Source organism: Amyelois transitella, chromosome 14, assembly GCF_032362555.1.
Source record: "Amyelois transitella isolate CPQ chromosome 14, ilAmyTran1.1, whole genome shotgun sequence".
Taxonomy (NCBI): Eukaryota; Metazoa; Arthropoda; class Insecta; order Lepidoptera; family Pyralidae; genus Amyelois; species Amyelois transitella.
In genome coordinates this window covers 8,948,053-8,969,076 of record NC_083517.1, presented here as the reverse complement: position 1 = coordinate 8,969,076, position 21,024 = coordinate 8,948,053, and the positions used below count along the sequence as shown (strand labels likewise).

The following is a 21,024-nucleotide window of genomic DNA, read 5'->3' as shown; positions in this document are numbered from 1 at the left end:
TATAAATACCTTGAGCAAAACAGGTGGCCGCCTTTTCGCAGATATTTTGCGTCCCAACTGACATAATGCAATGTTCCCACAATCATTACTTTTTTTTACTATTTGTTTATGGTATAAATAAACATTTAATCGATTAGAAATCAATGAAAATGAAATAAAAACTTGGCAGGAATTATTTTAAATAAGTGTCCGTCACACCGGACTTTATCAAATTAAGGGTTAATCAAAACATCTTTCATTTGAGTTTTAAAAGCCATTTTTTAAATTAATAACTCGTTAGTTTTAAATTGATTTGTCACAAATAAAACTTTAATCCAGTGGTTGGCGCCTGACTTTGAAAGATGTTCAGCGATAGCCGATTTGTTGCTCTGTCGGTTTTGCACAGCTGAAATATGCTCCTTGACCCTTACATTTTCGTTTTCGTACATTCAATAATATGAACGCGAAGTATTAATACCTACTTAGTTTTTTTTGGTCAATCAACACCTGAATCAAATGGGGTAAATGGGACGCTGGAGTGGGCAATTTTACTGCAGTATCTAATTTTTTTTTAAATTAGTTTTTTGCCGATATTTTAAGTGGGTATTAAGACTACAGTATAAGAATATAGTATATGCCGTGTGGTTCCCGGCACCAATGAAAAAAGAATAGGACCACTCCATCTCTTTCCCATGGATGTCGTAAAAGGCGACTAAGGGATAGGCTTACAAAATTGGGATTCTTTTTTTTAGGCGATGGGCTAGCAACCTGTCACTATTTGAATCTCAATTCTATCATAAAGCCAAATAGCTGAACGTGGCCATTCAGTCTTTTCAAGACTGTTGGCTCTGTCTACCTCGCAAGGGATATAGACGTGACAATATGTATGTATGTATGTATGTTTTTTTTTGGATCCATGCTTGATGAGAGAGAAAAAATATAAATGTCAACGTCACTGTGACTTTACTTCACCTTCCAACCTACGAATTTATCCCAAAAATAAGGAATATTTTAGCGTGCTCTATTACTGCAACATCTCTTTTGTTTGATAGGTATGACGACGGGGAAAGGAGAAGAGCTATTTTTTGTTTCAAAAACATGCAAGATTATGTGGGATTAAGCCTTCGAAATGCAGGTATCTGGAACCTAAGACTTAATAATATCGTGTCTTATTGAAATAGCTAACAGAAATGTTCAGAAATTTTTGGGGACAAAAATATTGGGAAAATTATTATTGGTAACAAGTGAAACACTTGTCAAGACCAGAGACCAGTGCTGCCAACTTAGCGCTTGCGATGCAAAATCTAGCGCCTTTTAAACCTCGTGAGCGCCAAAAGTTTGTAAGCCCGTGGTTGTCTTATAAGGTGATTAAGGGATAAGTTTACTTGACATTCTTCTTTTAGGCGATGGGTTAGCATCTTCTCTCTATTTGAATTTTAATTGAGAGATTGACTGTTGGCTCTGCCTACCCCGCAAGAGATATAGACGTGACTTCATGTTTTTATTTTTCCTGCAATGCACAGGATGGAACAACACATTAAAAAATATGTTGTTAAATCTTGTCATAAGCAGTTGGCAGCACTGGCGTGAAAATAACTGGTCAACAAACAAACTTACTTGTTTACATTTAAGAAAAATTATCTCAGCTCTAATAATTCATATCGATTTAAGTAATTAAATAAATAAAAAAACCGATTTCACAATGATATTCCCATTCCCGTTGTAAAAGTGATTATTCACTCTGTAGCGGAACTACTTTCTTCTCGTAAGTAATACATTTTCTGAAAAAATTAGTTGTTTAATAATTATAGTGCAAATTTTCGTCTTAATTCAGGTCTTACCTATGAGTTACAGAGGTCAAAGTGATAGTTACTTTGTGTTAAAACTAATAAAGTAACCTCATCAAATCTTCTAAGGTATGTAGTGTATTTTGTTGCTCTGAAAATCCTAAAACATTGTAGGAGACTGTGCAACTAGGAACAACTTTATTTAGTTATTGTCTGGAGTGGTCAGAGTGTCAGAAAGGGTGTGCACTTATTTAGCTCTCGAGCTCTCATAGTCAAAATAAGGCCGTGTTGCACTATTTTTTATATTCATGACACTATTAGTGAAGGCATTACATTGATAGATATACAAGTCTTTTCATATTATTGTTAGTATGTGGTATAGATTACCATTAGTATGAGCATCAGTTATACAAGTTGTTGGTTAAAATACATGATGTGCTTAAGGCTCAAGTTCAAATTCACCTGGGCTATGTACCATGACTAATTTCAAAGAAATGTACATTTGATTGAAAATTTGGATACTAACCGATACTTTTACATTACGGTGAGAGAAAACGGAAAACATTGTGAGGAACCTGCATGTTCAAGCAACAAGTTTTGTAACCATAATCAATCTTGTATTCTAGTATACTCCAGTATCTGACTCACCCAATGCAGGGTCCATGGTCAAAGGCACACCACAAGCTCTCCAGAATGGGGAGGATGCAACCAGTACTCTAATCCAAAATGAAGAAGAATACATTATAGTGATTATTATCAGAAAATATTTTTAATTGTTTTTCAGATTGCCTGATGATCCAAATCTAAGGAGAAAATGGACGATGAAGTAAATGAAATATCATCTGATAATGAAAATGAAGAAGATGAATCAAAGAACATAATTAATAAATCATTGCTTATTGAAGTGCCAAATGCCACCACACAACCAAAGAAAATAATGGTTGTGGGACCCATTTTCGATGTAAACAGTATTAAAAATATTATTACTACTGAAACGGATACTTTGCCTGGAATGAGTGGCTCTTCACAAATTATATGTGATAAAAATGGAACAAATACCACAAATTTAAGAAATTCACCCGCAGGCTCACAAAAGAAAATAGTTAAAAATATACACAATGTTGCTGATGCTGTAATTATGAAATCATTTTCAAACCCTGCAATAGGAAACAATAATGTAATGGCAGTATCACCGAAAGAACAGGACAAAATGATGTGTACTCAAACAAATACAAACTCAAGAAAAAGGGTATTTCATGATAGCGCTGTAATAAATTTAGTAGGTGAAAGTGGTTATGAATCTCCCGTCATAAAAGTGTCTAAAAATGGATTTGGATCAAATAGTATGACTATGTATTCACAATGGAACAGAACGGAGGAAACGACATTTCGTGATAGATCAACACAAACAAAAGGGGCTAGCTCCATAACTATGTTAAGGAAGTTAAAGATACTTAATCAAAAAATTAGAAGGCGGAGCGTAGCGTTGACTCAACTTAGAACTGTGCTTAAGTTAATTAAAAAATGTAAGAATTTTTCACAACTACAACAGGTACTGTCTACCAAATTGACACCAGATCCAAAATAAAATATAAATTTTAGGATGGATTGAATATTGAACAGCTAGAAAGCTAAGATTACAAATACATTTGTTCTATATAATAAAATTCAAAAATGTACTTTAAAATTTTCATTGCCATTTAAAAAAAAGCAATGGTGACCAACCACATAGAAAAAGTAAGTAATAATATACAAATGACCAAAAATCGTAGTACTTATGAAACTTGTTTATTATGTTAGCTTTTATCTAATCATGTGAAAATGATTAATTGTGATCCTGTATACATGATTATAATTGTGTTTGCCAAGGGGATTGGCAGTAGTCAATAAAGAATTTGCCACTTGTACTATGCCTTTAGCATGTGCCATGTACCTGACTATTTGAAAGTCCAAAAGATTATATTTCAATGAATGACTGAATGATTTTGGTCTTTCTAATAAATCGTTTAATCAATCAAACTCCCCAAAATAGGTAATAAATAGGCTTATCATATTTCAGCACATATTATATACAAAAAAAAATTCAAAATTTTTATTCATTACTATAGGACACTTCATATCGCTTAATAATTGTCAAAACGTATGGTTTAACAACATTGGTTGACGTCAAACCTTATATATCAATACCTTAAGGCAATTAAAATAAAACAAAACATTTCTTTGGTATTTTGTATTTACAAATCGTAAAATTCTTCTTTCTCTCTCTATTTACAACTGTATCAGCTATCATTAATTTGCAAGTATGGAATATTATTGCATGAGCTTCAATTTGCATCTCAAAACGAAATATGCTATTATTCTTATGACAACAAATAGTGCAACTAACACAGCTGCATCTAGCCAAAACCATGCATCATCCATCGACATTTTTTCCAAAAGCATTTTTGGACTGGTCACTATGCAATCCGTTACGTCACACTGTGCACTTTCTAGTTTCTCTCTATCAAAGCCATAAATAGCTAGCATTGCTCCTTCAAACCCATACTTTACATAACTACCATATGGTATCCACTTCAATGGTTTAGGAATGTCTTTTATATTAATAAAAAAGCCAGCGAATAGAACTACAGGTAATGTTGTGATTGGTCCTATGTATGACGCCGTTTCGACGTCCAATGCTGCTCCTATAAGAAGACCTATTGATTGAGCTACTACTGCTGTGAGAATGTTGATCGTGAGGAACATAAATAAACGGTTGGTTTCCATGGGCTGTCCGGTCATGTAGTACACGGTTGTGACAAAGCTTATCGTGAAAACAATCTGCAAATAATGATGGATTAGTTGCATGTTACGGTATAAACATTTGACGAAAAAAGTTTCATCGTAGGTGGTGGTATTTACCTGAAATGGCAAATCTGCCATTGTCTTCGCTAAAAAGAATGATTTTAACGAATACCAGTAATTCAAATGCTCTTTCCAAAACACTTTCATCTCGGTTGGAACTGAAAATAATAATCTAGTTTAGTTTCCTCATTATACTCGACCATTTAGCGTCTGAATGTATACAATGCACTTAATTTTACATCTATTATCTTATGGTTGATTGGTAGTGCAAACCTGTTGTACCTTCAAGATAATGTAGTTACTAAATACTCACATATAAGAATGGTTGGCATCAAAGCGCTTAACATAGTGAAGACCACTACAATGAATATACAACCCATGTTGCTTATTAACTTCGCTGCATCAGATCCTATGTCAAAACATATCACTCCCAGAAGTAATCCAATAACAGCGTGGGAAGATAGCCTCAAATGTGTCAAAGTTTGATCACGAAGTGTGCTCTTGAGAGTTCTCTTCAGTAATATCCAGAATTGTTCTAAGCCTGATGTTGGGTACACAATAGGTTTCTTCGAAAACTTTTCTAAAGATCTCGTGTGAGTCACTGGTCTCAAATGCTTTTCGGTTTTATCACGTCCAGATTTCTGTTCGGTAACAGTCGCTAACCTTTGTGCCCACACATTGCCGTATTCACCAGAGGCTACTTCTATTACTGTAAAAAAGACAGATATTTGGTGAACTACATAACGCTAAAATAAAACAACTATCTTTTTATAAAAATTTAAGCAAAAATCATGACGCACAGATATAGCCTGTAATGTAATCCACCACAGATGTTAGGTATATATTATACAAATGCCAAACAAAATTGTAATCCCATAGCTAAATAGGGCGACATTTTAAAAGGGGCTGGGTTAAGCTGTAATCCAAAATTTTACCAGTAATGGGAAAAATGAGGTATGATATTGGATGCAGATTAAAATTGATACTACAAAGTTCTATTTGATTTACAAAATATAATGGAACCGTTTCACTTACTGTAATTGGCTGGATTGTGGCTACTAGGACAATCGAGACCTACAGACGACAAAAATGGCACTAATTCATTAACCTTCCCTTGATATATACACTGCCCCTCAGCTAACGTGTACAAGTAATCAAACATCTCAAACAGTCTAGCCGACGGTTGATGTATTGTGCATATAACAGTTCTACCACCTTTAGCCAACAATTTCAATAACGATATGCACTGATAACATGATGAACTATCTAAACCAGAAGTAGGTTCGTCAAAGAACATCACAGGTGGATTATTAACTAATTCCAAAGCTATTGATAGTCTTTTCCTCTGACCCCCAGAAAGATTTATCGTTCTTGTATTTCTGTTGTCGGCAAGGTTCAACAAATCGAGAATTTCCTGAATAACGGTATCTTTGGCTGAGTTTGAGACGTTTTTGCCCAACTTTAAACTGGCTGACACGTCCATAGCCTCTTGTACTGTCAGCTGTGGCAATAAGCAATCGTCTTGCATTATGTAACATGATAGTTTTCTGAAAGTCCTTTGGTTTCTTTCGCTTCCGTTTATAAGTATGGATCCGCTGACATCGGAAGTCCTGAAACATGTGATTTATATTTATTAAGCTTGATATAAACTTTCGAAATTTAATAAAACATGATCTGCTTCTTCTTTCATTAGAGAATTAACTCTTGCCTATGGAGTAAATTATCTTTATAAATGTTAATCTCTAATTGTAATCTAGATTTATAAGACTTTAGTTATTGATATATTTTACTTATCTAAGCTTCTCTTTCGAAAAAGCTACTAACCATCTAATAAGTATTCTTCTTCTTGAAGGCGACGGACTAGCAACATGCCACTATTTTAATATCAATTTCATAATTATTTCTTTATCGCATCGCTATACAGCTGAACTTTGTCTGTTTGCTTTGTCTACCTCGTAAGGAATAAAGACATGATTATATGTATATCTTTTACTTACTTATATCCTGCTACAATGTTCATCAGTGTACTTTTGCCCGCTCCCGAAGGACCCATGATAGCTGTCAATTCGCCAGATCGGAAAGAGCCATTAATAGATTTGAGGAGGTCCTTATACCCTTTCTTCCGACCACCATAGACCGAGTATGACAAATCGGAGAACTCTATGTCGACTGGTAGTCTTTTGGGGAGATGGGTAAAGGTCTTTTTGAAATCACCATACTCCGAATTGTTTGCTGCCACTGTGGATTTGTTGAAACTGAAAATGAAGTTTAAAAATAATTAACAACTAGCTGCAGATTTCCTGCAGAGCAAAATCTCGGTTTTCTTGTGGGTATCGAGCAAGTTAATAGATACATACATATATAAAGAGCAGGTGTATCTTTGTGCGGGGAAGACAGAGCCGACAGTCTTGAAAGGGCTGATAGACAACGTTCAGCTGTTTGGCTAAATGATAGAGTTGAGGGTCTAATAGTTAAGGTTGTTAGCAAATCGCCTAAAAGTATTATCTCAAACTTATTAGCATATCCCTTAGTCGCCTTTTACGACAGCCATGGGAAAAACACATGGAGTGGTTCGTTTTTGTATTGGTGCCGGGACTCATACGGTACGCAAGTTAATAAAAAGATTTTATTTAAATATCAGTATTGTAGATTAAAGGTCGTTTTACTGTTCATAGCTCTTGCAATGAGGATTGCATCAGATTCACTGGAATTAGTTCACTTACCATGAAATATACAAAAGTATTGCTTTACTGAGTAACTGACTCACATACAACGTACCTACAGCCGATACTTATGTGCATAGGAAACTGAAAGTTGTCATGTTTGTTACTTGTAAAGTTTTTCTCAAAATTCCTAAGATTTTCGCTTTATACAGCCGACGCTGCGGGCATAATCTAGGCTTTAATAACACAAATTTTCCAGTTAAAAAAGACATTAATTGTACTCACCTTTTGGTTTTCCCATTTTCCAACGCATCGTACGAGTAATCGTTATGAACGGATGTCTTAGACTGTGATAATGTCATCGTTTTCGTCCGCAAATCAAATTGTTCTATATTGTTCACAGTTATACGTCCGCGTAAGATGTGCGCTGTGTTTTAAAAATAAAAACATGTTTAAAAAACACACAATAGTTTGCTCGCACTATAACTGATTCCATTTATCAGTGAATAGAGATAACATGCGCGTTGCTAATACTTCTATGGCTTCTAAACGCGGATAGCCTTATTCAGGGAAGTGTCTTTCGGAATGAGGAAATGTTGTCTTTAGGTATCAGATACAGCTGGCTATAGTCAATTTCTTTAGTGAGTATTAAAATGAAAGTTACCTAAATATACATTTGTAAATTTATTTATAGCCTTGCGAAGACAAAACAACATAAACTATGTGACAATGAATTACTTTTTCTATTATTTATAAATAAAACAGGTATTAAACGCACACGTAACGTACCTTTATTTAGTATCTCGATGACCACAGATCATTGTATCATGATTCGAAACGTCCGAGATAAAATTAAGGTAAATTTTATAAACGCGCGTTTAAATACCTGTATTATTTATAAATAGTATAATGCAACGTGAAATTTTAAAATCAGGTTGCTTTGGCTATTAATCAGAGCTTATGGTTTTTTTTATATATTGATACCTATTAGAAGAAAATGTCGGAACAAACGCAAGGAGGTTATGAGGCTATATACAGTAGTATATATACTAGGCTCTGTCTACCCCATAGGGAACGAAACATGACTGTTATAAACTTAATATATTTTAGTAAGTTATGTTCATATCAGTCTGTGAAAAAGTTTACTGCACATTTCATTTCCAGGTATTACAAAGTACAAATAAATGATTCCAGTACCTACTATGTACATAGGTACTTTACTTTCCCCTCTCATATAATTTCGCAGAGCTTAGTGATAGCGCATTATCACTGTTATCAACTAAGCTTAGAGAAACAGGTGGCTGCATGCAGGTGTCAATGTACGTCATAAAACTATTGATTGATAAAATGACAGAGAACTGTTTCGTAAGTACCTACTCGTAGTAGCTTTTTATTTGCACTTTTGAATAGATCCACTCCATGTGTTTCCCATGGGTGTCGTAAAAAGCGACTAAGGGACAGGCTTGTAAACTTGACACTAGATATTGGTTAAAAAGCATAAAATCTGATTATAAATACAAATCGATATAACAAACAATATGAATGACGTTTTTAACAAAATATAGGTATGCGTCAAAGGAATACAATAATAGGATACAATAACAGAAATGAAAAAAAAACGCTTTAGGTCAAGGTTTTTGACCTTATCTATATATATAAAAAAATCTTCCGTTACTGAGTGACTGACAGACAACGTGCAGCCGAAACTACAGGGCGTTGGTTTTGTGAGGAGTCAGCACTAATAGAGGTTTTCCCAAAACTCCCACGAGAACGGGAATTAATGGCGATTTAGTTTTACGCGGGTGGAGTCGCGAGCGTTAACAAGTAATTTATAAAATAAGAGGTGAATATTACATAAAAAGTATTAGGAATGTAAACAGAATGGGACAAACAGACATAATATGTGAATTGAGTGTTAAGAAGGGGATCACAGATTTAAAAACATAACATTATATTTATGTATGTATGTGATGCAAAGGCTGTATCTAGTTAGATTATAAAATAAGAGAATCCTTCTTTCATACTGTGTAACACCTCTTAAAGATTGATATTAGATATATACCTATGTAGCAAAATAGAAATTAATGTAAAGTAGGTACTTATTTTTCTATCAAGTCTACTGGAAGAAATTTCTTTAAAAATAAGTAGGTACACCGCAACTGTAAATCTGCTAAACAGGCAATGGTAAAGAAATTTTACGACTCTATAGTTTTATGAATAACTTGTCATATTTCCCTGACTGCAAAATAATTAATCACGCCGGAGGGGTAGGCAGAAACTATATCTTTCAACTTGCCATGATCCCTGGTAATTCTATTAGAACACATAGTTTCGGCTACTGTTGACCTGTTGCCAGAACGTCTCCAATTTGAACAAGATACGTTCGTCTAGGCCTTCCTACACCACGGTTCCCATTCACACTCCTTGTATATTTGCTAATTAATATTTTGTTTTTATTACCTGTACTACTCCCATTGAAATTCGTTCGTTTTTTAAACCGTAACCAGCCAGTATGTTAACATTGTAACACACGTCCACGTGATACCGAGTACAGCATTCGATTAAAAATAATCGTTTATCGCATACAAATTAGTTAAGCCGATTTCGCGTACCTACGCACAATCTGAATAATCGCGATGAACGTAATCTATTTTTAATCTTGATATAATTAATATTTTTATGTTGTTATGGACATAGATGGTTTTTTAATACATAAATTTATACTTTCTACATTGTTTGTACTGTCTGTTTGTAGGTCCTACATATAACAAAGCATCCCAAACGAATGATATTTATACGTTTATAATTACTATTTATTAATCCACTTAAGCTAATTTGCATTCGTAGGTACTATAATATTCCCCTTATGCCTTTCATTAATTTTTGTATTCGCACAGATTTCCACGAAACTAGCTAAGTAGGAACTTTAGTTGAAGAACACCAGTGCTTACTTTGAATTAATGCAAACTGCATCAAAATCGTTCCATTACGATGCTAAAGCCAACCACGTAAAGTCCTCAACACGTTTTCATTATAATATTAAGTTTAATTTATTTATAACTAGCGACCCGCCCCGGCTTCGCACGGGTGCAAAATTATAAATGTTATTATACATAAAAACCTTCCTCTTGAATCACTCTACCTGTTACAAAAAACCGCATCAAAATCCGTTGCGTAATTTTAAAGATTTAAGCATACAGACAAACAGACTAAAATAGCGACTTTGTTTTATACTATGTAGTGAAGGTATTGACTTTCTATCCTTGTGCGCTAGTATAAAAGTGATAGTAAGTAGTAGGTAAGTAAGTTGTTTGTCGCTATTGTAAAGAAATCTCATAATTTCTTCCGGATTACTTTTTCCTTCTTACTACTCTTGGATAATAAGTACATAAATGTTTCGAGAGGTAATAATATGCACCTTTGTTCAGACGTTCTGGCAAAAGGTCAGGTCAAGAGTACCCGAGACTGTATGTGAATGCGAATGAAACGAAAGAAGTATGCCTGGATCGTAGCAAGTGGAAACATGTAAGTGGCCTCTACCTACCCCTCCGGGAATGAGGCGTGATTTTCTGTTTGTATGTAATGAACCTTTGATTATAAAACTCTTATTAGGTATAGTTGAGATTGCTTTAATATTTCTTTTGAATAGAAAAGGCTTGAATAAAACAAGTTGTTATATAAAAATCACAGTCGTTTATTATTAATAAATACTGGTAATTAGGATAAATAGAGATTTACCAAATCTTTAGCATAATGAAAGGTATTTAATGATCTATTTAAGTCCTATAAGGTAATGTCCAAGTATTGAGTGGAAACCGCCTACGTGACTCATTATATAAACGAAATTAAGTAATAATATCAATATTATAAGGAACTTATATAAAGTCATGGGCCCAATCTCCTATAAAACCTTAACTATGCCTAATATTACGTATAAACAATCTAAATTTATCCTGCGTCCTAGAAAGCTAAATATTTCGAAAACTATCATAAATTCCTATCGGGAATGTGAGAAATTTTTGCATTCATAATCGTATGAGCATTGACAGAAGAAGCCTAAGATTAGATCAGGTGAATTGTGATGGTAAAAGAACTTGATAATTATGAAATACCGATTGGCATATTTAATGTTGATGTATAATTTGTGATGCATTATTATATTCGCCATCAACACCTAATTTTTTGTCAATAATATGTACCTACTAGATCTAATTACAATTTAGTGTTATATCATTCAAGTATAACGGTCTAAGTACGACATTTTCAACAACAACTGTGATGTAAGATAAGGTTTGATCAGCAGGATACTTATTGCAGATTTTAAACATTCAATAAACATCTATCATTTCATAACCAAAACTAAATAGACAAACACGTATAATGCTCTAATCTCTAGTATTTCGTGGAAAGCTATTACATAAACCGCAGAGTCTACTTCTAAATCCTTACATTCCCGATCGGATAACCTATTGTAACTATCAGAATCCATTATAATTGGAAAAATTCGTTCATTGTCAACAACACTACCGTGATTCCAGACGAATGCAGACTGAGACGCAATGACATTATCGATATCGATTATATCACCTCCAATAAACCATATCCCATGCATTTTATGCATCCCATCGACTGCCATATGTAGCCCATGGGGCTCTACCATATTACGATCATTAAAAAATCTAACTTTCACGCCTAATCTAATATACCTAGCCAACACTAGTCGATAAATTTGTTCAACCACTGGGTATATGTCATTGACAATGAGTGGAAAATTCATTGCCAACATCCTTACAAGCATCACAAATTTGTGCCTAAACATCTACTGCATCATCTTCAACTTGAATCTTAGTACTAAATATGAGATTACTCTAATAAAAACGAACAACGCGCATAAAGCGCCCGCGTCGATCCAGAAATTTGCATTATCCATCGTCATCTCTTTCAGGAAATTCTCTGGTTTTCTGAAATGGCAGTACACTTCTGAGCAGTGGAGTTTTTCTCTATCGAAGCCGTACACCGCTAGCATGGCACCTTCGAATCCGTATCGTACGTAACTTAAGTACGTGAGCCATTGTAAGTAATTAGGTATAGCGTTGAAGTTGACGAAGAACCCCGAGAACAGGACAACTGGAATGGTAGTGACGGGGCCGAGATACACGCCTGTTTCGATTTTCATTGCGGCTCCGATGAGAAGACCTAAAGACTGTGCCACTAACGCAGTGAGTATGTTGATGGTGACAAACATCAGAACCCGATCCGTCTGCATTGGTTGCCCAGTCATGAAGTATACTATTATGACGTAGACTCCACTGAAAACGATCTGGAAGGAAAGGATTATTTTGTTAGTTACACCTTTATTTAAGCAGACTCGTCGTTCGTTTTGGCCCAGCTGTTTTCTAGATAGTAGTAGACTAGTAAATTGCTTTACTAGGTACATTGTGTGCTTTTGTGGATAAATGTGCGAGCAAAATCATATGTAGTAAGTCGATGGCCTGTCTTTATTTTAAGTTATTTTAGCAAAAATTAGGACAATGAAGGAGTTATTCACCTGGAACGGTAGATCTGCCATGGTCTTTGCGAAGTAGAAGGACTTCAATGAGTACCAGTAATTCAAATGCTCTCTCACGAATACGCTCATCTCAGTAGGGACTGGAATTGATAAAAGATTAATAATTATAGTGTTATAAATATAAGGAAAATTGAATCAAAATTTATAAACTATGATGGCTAATGTTTTCTATTACGAATACGTGTACTTAATAAAACCAAAGATGGTACAAAATACTTACATGTAAGAATAGTCGGCATCATAGCCGTAAACATGGTGAACATCACAGTGAAGAAAATACATCCAGCATTGCTCATCACCTTCGCAGCATCCGTTCCTATATCGTAATACAGGAATCCAATGAGCAAGCCCACGACTGTGTGTGAAAACAGCCTTAAATGCGTCAGAGTTTGATCTCGAAGTATACTTCTGAAGGTCCGCTTTAGAAGGATCCAGAATTGCTTCCATCCAGACGTTGGGAAGCCTGCCTTGATTGGTTTCTTAGTGAAACTTTCACTGGAGTCTAGTAAAGAGGTCGTGCAAGTAACTGGAGCTAAGTTCGTCGCGTTTGGCAATGCGAGCTGCTTTTCCGTGTTTAATGGAGGTTCGGACATGTCTATCACAGTGCATGTAGGTTTATCTGGAAGCAGATTTATATTACTAGTTTTGTTGAAGTTTTAAGGTGAGATGGGTTTAGACAAACATTTCCCACTAAAGTTGATGTGATTGTTCCAGTTTGTATAAGCTGCAATGCAAATAAAACCAGTATCTTTCGCAGTATAAGAAAGTTATTCTTTATAGACCAAAAGCTAGCCATTTTCTGTTAAACGATTTGTAAAGAAAGGTCTGCGGTCTGCCCACCTCAGCGGAAGCAGTAGGAAATTATGCCTGTCAAAATAAGAATTGTAACGTTGGGGAAATCTTTGTGACGTTTAACTATTTGTACCCTGTAATAGATATAGATGTGTTAAAATTTATCTGGACTTCTTACCAATGAGACGAAGATGACAAATTAAAGCTACCAACCTATAACGATGTCCAGATCCGCTTTCTCAGTATTATTCTTCCTAGTCTGATTGTTGTAGTTCAGGTTCTGCGGCACTGATGACGTAGATGATGATGTCGAAGACTGGCCACGGCCGCAGTTGCCTTTGTTCACCGCCATCACCAGCTTGTGCACCCAATCTCCGTATTCACCAGTCACCACTTCCATTACTGAAATTGGAACGGTATTTACGAATTACCAATGAGATTATGAAGAGTGTCAAAAAGAAAAAAATGGCCTTGCGGGTCTGACTCAGACTATTGGCTCTCGCTACTTCGTAAGGAACAATGTCTTGAAATTATATGTTTAATAGGAAAAGCTTACGTATGTTAGAGAAAGATATGGGAGAGCAGAACACCTCTCGCATGATTAGGTTCGTATAACCCGAAGGTTAGCAAACTCATAGGTGGTGGTAGCTCTTTGTCTCTTAAATCGTGCAGATGCAGGAGTTTATAGAAATGCCAACGGGACAAACACCACAATTATGATGATACAATTATGATGATCGTGGTTAAAGACACAAGTTTTGTTACAGAACAAATCTGAAAGAAGGCTACCGAGATTACACCAAGAGGGTAATGACTCAGGTATTAAAGTCTTGAAATTATCAAAACAATGTGTTTTGTCATCACCACTTTGTCTTGATGCGTCTTAAACAATCGGGCATGAATGAATATCAGCAAAACGCTTCTAATAAAGGCAGTTAGTCATCACAAGAATGTTCGTTAAAGTTTCACACAAAGTAAGTATTTTCAATGGTATTCGAAACGGTTGTATGATATGTGCCGTGTAGTTCCCGGCACCAGTATTAAAAAGAATAGGACCAATCCATCTCGTTCTTGGGAATTTCTCTCAATAGGCTAAGGGATAGGCTTATAAACTTTGGATTCCTCTTGTAGCCGATGGGCTAGCAACTGGTCACTATTTGCCTCTTTCTGTCTACCCCGCAAGGGATATTAGCGTGATTATATGTATGTATGTACGATATCAGTGTTATCAACTAAGAAGCTTAATCATGCAGGTGGCCACACGTCATGATTTGGCTATTACCCTTTTAACGCTTAGGTCTCAACAAAATTCAATATTTGTAATGCATGCTCCGTAACGGATTAGATACGAGCAAAAGGCAATTTAACGCAACATTGTTGGGTCATGGCGTGAGGAGAGCATTTTTAGAATAATCCGTAGAGCAGAAAGAATTTCAAATATTATTATTATTATATATTAAATTTGATTTTGATTTAGACATATCACATTGATGTTCGTGTTCGTTCGTGTAACAAAATCATCAGTAAATAAACTGCAAATAAGAATTTCTTATATTGATGTTAAAACCATTTGTTTAGTTGTTGGTTGACCTGAAAGATTGTGTTTTGTTATTTTTAAGTGTAGAGCTCGGTCTACTGAATAAAGGGTTAGATATTAATAAAATAAATCCTAATGTTTGCGCTGTGCTGAAAGACGTGTGTTTTCGACGCTTACATAGGTTGCGATCAAAATATTATGTGTCATAATCATAACATAGTCATGTGTTTCATACAAACAAAGCGAATATGTTGAGATAATGAGATTGAACTTTGACACGATATATTTTGCGCAGTAACAATACCAAATATTGTATATTTCTTTTTCGAGCTAATTGGCTTGACCTTTCACGAAATTCTTCCCACGGAGTGAAGTAAAGACGTTGACACTGAATGATTTACTTTCCAAAACGTGTAATGGTATAAATATAAATTGGCAAATGAATTTCGTTTACTTAATATCGTAAAGAAAAAATATTTTTAAGTAAAATGTTGAAAGTAATAAAAAATGAAGAAACCTTATTGTATCAAGAAAAAAGACAACTCACCATAATCTGCAGGGTTGTGATAGCTCGGACAAGTCAGGCCCATTGACGATAAAAACGGAACTAATCCAGTAACCTTCCCCTGGTATATACATTGTCCTTCTGCCAGTGTGTACAGAAAATCAAACATCTCGAAGAGTCTAGCGGACGGCTGGTGAATTGTACATATTATTGTCCTCCCTCCTCTTGCTAACGATTTCAACAAAGATATACATTGAAAACACGATGAGCTATCCAATCCTGAAGTTGGCTCATCGAAAAACATCACAGGTGGATTGTTAACTAATTCTAAAGCTATTGACAGGCGTTTCTTCTGACCACCAGATAGATTTATTGTCCGCGTGTCGCTCGCGTCGGATAGCCCTAACATTTCTAGAATTTCCTTGACGACAATCTTCTTGGCGGCTACTGTCATGTCTTTCCCTAGTTTAAGGTTAGCCGAGACGTGCATTGCTTCTTTGACAGTGAGATGTGGTAGGAGGCAGTCGTCTTGCATTATGTAACAGGAGAGCTTTCTAAATCTTCGTAAGTTTCTTTCCTTTCCATTTATGAGTATAGATCCACTAACGTTTGATGTCCTGAAATGTTAAAAATGCACGTTTTAGAACAACATACCTGTGATTTACGCTTTTCCGATATATTTTTAAACAAATTGGCAAAGATTCAAATGTTTCAGATTCTTTGACCTATTTTTTATCAGATAAATAAACAGTTCCGAACTAATCAAGACGCGGTGAACAGAGGTTCAGATCCAGTGCTTTGAATAAAACGTTGTATAAATTAGGTGAAATATTTTTACCAAGTTGTGGATAAGGTAACGAATTGCAAAACTTGACCGACTTAGAAGGAAGTGAGCGAAATTTTATGAAAGAAATTTTGATTTAACTAACCGTAATAAGAATTTGTACCAAAAACACAAATAACGACCACCTTAGGGTCATTGGCAATCAAGCCAATTAGAAACTCTAAAGATCCGAAATATATTCTTAGCAAGGACAATACCTATACTTAGATACTCTTTAGTCTTGTCAATTCAGAATATTATGATGCGGCTATTAAAACCACTTGAAAATTTTAATCCAGAAGTTAAGTATCGTAAGGCCAACGAAAGATAGGAGAGACTGGATAGTAGCTGTTAGAAGTTGCAACATTGCAACCGCTTCAGGTCGGGTCACAGCATCATCAGTTAGAAATTGACTAAGCAACTGCGTCATTAACTTGGTATTATCTAAGTCTATTATAAGACTATCTTCTGAGTGTACCTACTCTCTATATCGTATTGGCTAATAGTAAATACTGTGACGTCAATTTATGCGATATTGTTTGTAATGATTGTTTATAAACTTTGTTTCTATAAACATTCAAATCAGCAAGGTTATCTTACATTTTGAAGATTATTCTCCACGCGTTTTTGTGTTGTAGTAGCCAGGAATCCTTCTAATCACTGTAACCCAGGAGTTACACACAAATCCTCAACTATAGAGGAGGACCAACAAATGTACTAGCAGAGAAAAACCAGCTTGGAACATGATTGTAAGACCAGATGAAAGTGGATGTTGACGCTTACGAGACCCACAATAAAGAGAAAGAATGATCCTATTCTAAAGTACCGAAACAAATAGCACTACAAAGAGAAATAGAATAGATTTATTTTCAAAATTGGATACAATGTATCACTTATTGACGTCACATATAACTAGTAAATCTAACTATAACTACTACCGCTTCCAAAGCGCATGTGTAGAAGAAGCGGCGGAACAAACTACACTGCAGTATTTTCATCGGACGTGAATTTGCAAATATAGATCTCTTAAATCTAAATCGTGGACGAATGCACGTTGTCTACATTAAAAAACATGAATGAATGTAGAACTAATACAATAAAATACTCACTTATATCCCGCTAAAATGTTCATCAGGGTACTCTTCCCGGCTCCTGAAGGACCCATAATTGCAGTCAGTTCACTTGACCGAAAAGTTCCATTGATACATTTGAGCAACGCCTTATAACCCCTCTTTCTGCCTTCACTGACCGAGTAAGACAGGTCAGAGAACTCTATGTCGACTGGAGGCCGCTTCGGAAGGTGTGTAAGAGACGCCATCGGCTTCTTTTGGTCGCCATAGCCGTTTGGGATCTTCGGAGTCAGGCCGGTTATAGCAGCAGCGCCAGCGCCGCCGTTGCATAGGTTTATTTGTGATCCACTGAAAAAGAAAATATTTTTTTTTTATGAAACGAAGTATTGTGAAATTGTGGCCAGTATTGGTCTTAGTAATTAGGTTTAAATAAGGTAGTGTTTAGGGAATGATGAGTGTGAAAAATTTCACTAAGTGAGCCATTATCGCCGAGGACAAATCCATTATGTTGTGGAAAGTTGTTATATTAGAAAAATTTAGCGAAGAGACAGCTATTTACTCTAATATTCCCAGTGAGAGCCTTACATGGCAAACAAAAGCCACGAAAAATATTGTTCATAAACATGGAATTAGGAAAGAAAATACAAAAGAAAATCATTGGCACTCAAATATGGTATGAACATGCTGAATTTGCCGTGTAGTTCCCAGCACTCTAGATTAGGACCACTCCATATCTTTCCAATTGCATTGCCTGTCATAATTAGAATCTCTATTCCATCATACAGCTACGTGACATTTTAGTCTTTGCGAGACTGTTGGCTCTGTCTACCCCGCACGGGTTACACACGTGATTCTAAATGTATGTGTAACCTATGCTGAATTTGCAGCCCATAATCATAGCCAACCAAGTGATAATTATTTTGAAGCATTTTAAATAAAAAGTATAGATAAAATTCAGTCTTTTTATCATCATAATCTTTGACTTGCAATCTAGTTATTGCACGTCATAGGTTATTGGCTGAACGATTACCTAATCAATACTAAATCACGCAATTTATGGTCGGCAAAAGATACGTACCTACGGAACTAGGAAATACATACATAACGATTTTGCTACTTTTTACGTAGTTATAATATTTTTTTCTAGTGAAAGTTCGAAACGTGAATCTTAAACTGACGAGTTTGCATGAAGAGAATGATAAAAGTGGGTGAAGCGAAATAAGTAAACTGCGATCGTGGCAAATGGAGAGATTGGTCCTAAAAAGTTAGTTGATCTATGTACACACATACATTCATATAGTCATGTCTATATCCCTCGCGGGTAGATAGAGCCAACAGTCTTGAAGACTGAAAGGCCACATTGAGCTATATGGCTCTATGATTGATCTTATATAACTTTAAATCAGTTCCATGAACAATATGGTACTGTCGCTTGTCCCAGTCTTCGCCTTTGGACTACTTCAATGCTCACCAAGTAGCCCGATGTCCTCTGACGGTTACTTGCTGGGTCTCGTGTCTATAGCAAAGCCTACGCCCTCTTAAATATTGTAAAACTAGTCCTAATAAAGGTAGTTATTCTATGGACCTTTTAATTATCTCTCTTATCTGCGACGTTGTACTTAAACGTCATAGTGGCACCCAACGTGGGGCAGCATTTAAGCTCTTTGGATACCTATGTAGAATCTAGTACACATATAAAATATTACGTTACCGCACATATTGCCTATAACAATATAGTCTAGCGAACTACAACATATTGGAAACGCGCCAAATCTCGACATACATTTCGAGATGTACGTTTTAATATTATAACTAGTATTTCATCCTGGCTTCACACGGCTTATCCACACCTTACATACGAGTATCAATACATGCATATGATACCTACTTATATAATTAAGAGCTATCTAAGTTTTGTATTCTTGTGGGACGAATAAACTCAAAACTAGGAGACTGATGTCGATACAATATTTCGCACCACGAGATACTTACAGGAGACATTTTAATGAAGGCATAGTAACTTAAGTCCAGGATATTCCTATGGGAGCGACGTCTCAAAAGAAAGTAGTACTAAGATTTAAAAACAAAATCACATTGGATATATGTAAAAATAAATGCCCAAAGATCAAATAACATTTTAATTCCCATGTATTAGATAAGATTAATTTGAGATAATGCTTGATTTTAAATTTGTGAATGATAGATACATTTTAGGTTCTTATAAGTATTTCAATTTCCTTTATACTTAAATTACATACCATATTATTAGTAATACCATATTAAACTACCTGGAGACTTTTAATTGGCTTTTTATTCCATACTTTCAAAGGTATTAATTTAACAGTTACTACTTGGACGTCTTCCGCAATATTAATGTCATAATTATATGGCAAAACAATAGTCATAACAGACTTAAATATAACTTTCATCCCAATTACATCTTACGAGAATATTATTTTATTATTTTTCGAGTCTCGAAACGACAGAACGTGGTCTTTTCTAGACTGTTGACTTTGTCTTTTCCGTGTGAGATATAGATTGTGTGTATCTTTGTTTAATAAAATAACAAAATCCGAATAAACCAGATAATTATCTTGGGCGATGGGGTAGCAACCTGTCGCTATTCGAATCTCAACTCCATCATGAAGCCATACTATTTTCAAGACTGCTGACTATGTTTGCCCTGTAATTAAAGTATGTATGTATGTAGGCTTTGTCCTTTTTAACAGTTAACCTAATCACATCTGTCATCGTAAAAATCTTCCATGGGTTTATGTTGTACATTATGCTTATTAAAATACTATTTATAGATATCATTTAAGGGCATCGTTTTTTACGCAACATCACCTAATTGATGATAATTGCTATGAACATGGATAGTGACACGCAACATAGCTATATTTGTAAAACTACACCAATTCCATTAGTTCGTACGCGATCTATACATAGAGTTTTCATAGCTACATACATAACATCTTTCTTGTCTTTTTCCCTTACTCTCGAAAAAACTGGATGGCTGGCGACATTCAGCGGTATGCCTTATTTAAAGAATTGAGATTTTTCGTTGTCTTTATCGGATTTTTTACTCAAATTATTGTACCTCCTGAAGTAAGTCTCAGTAACATTTACACCTTGTGCGTCTTTCGACCAAAATCTTGGATGTTATTCAGATTTTTGCACGATACGTGACTTCTGTCCGACCTCCACGCCGCAACCTTTGAAGTGAATTCTAACCCCTATTGGATCTTGTTAAAATCACTAGATAAATTTACGATTTCCTTAAAAACGCCTTTTACGACATTAATGAGAAAAATTTTACGTCCCAACGACCTAATTACTAAATTTGCTTATTATTCACGAACGTTGAAACTGTAAGGCGATATATGTAATCTTCTCTTTTATTCTACCGATCTAGTAACTCCTCTTTCAAGCTAGAAAGAGAAAGATGATAAGAC

General features: G+C 35.3%; 2 protein-coding genes across 4 annotated transcripts in view; both read right to left on the bottom strand.

The window, feature by feature from the left end:
• Positions 1-3,969: 3,969 nt before the first annotated feature.
• Positions 3,970-9,866, bottom strand: LOC106132457 (ATP-binding cassette sub-family G member 4). 2 transcript variants are annotated; one of them, XM_013331885.2, is made up of 7 exons: positions 9,734-9,866; positions 7,559-7,700; positions 6,608-6,865; positions 5,646-6,220; positions 4,924-5,319; positions 4,668-4,768; positions 3,970-4,586 (listed from the first exon to the last, which is right to left on the bottom strand). In XM_013331885.2, the coding sequence occupies exons 2-7, from the start codon at positions 7,633-7,635 to the stop codon at positions 4,077-4,079; spliced, it is 1,917 nt and encodes a 638-aa protein (XP_013187339.2). In that variant the 5' UTR covers positions 7,636-7,700; positions 9,734-9,866; the 3' UTR covers positions 3,970-4,076. The 2 variants fall into 2 exon arrangements, with proteins under 2 accessions (XP_013187339.2, XP_060803996.1); XM_060948013.1 differs by lacking the exon at positions 7,559-7,700 and having other exon boundaries at positions 9,734-9,839.
• A 1,086-nt stretch (positions 9,867-10,952) lies between these two features.
• Positions 10,953-21,024, bottom strand: part of LOC106132402 (ATP-binding cassette sub-family G member 1) — a 36,156-nt gene continuing 26,084 nt past the window's right edge. For both annotated transcript variants that reach the window (XM_013331805.2, XM_060948012.1), the window contains exons 3-8: positions 17,609-17,917; positions 15,719-16,293; positions 13,848-14,036; positions 13,063-13,461; positions 12,822-12,922; positions 10,953-12,593 (exon numbers count right to left, since the gene is read on the bottom strand). In XM_013331805.2, coding sequence (XP_013187259.2) covers positions 12,093-12,593; positions 12,822-12,922; positions 13,063-13,461; positions 13,848-14,036; positions 15,719-16,293; positions 17,609-17,917 — 2,074 coding nt within the window. In that variant the 3' untranslated portion in view covers positions 10,953-12,092. The remainder of the gene's footprint in view (positions 12,594-12,821; positions 12,923-13,062; positions 13,462-13,847; positions 14,037-15,718; positions 16,294-17,608; positions 17,918-21,024) is intronic.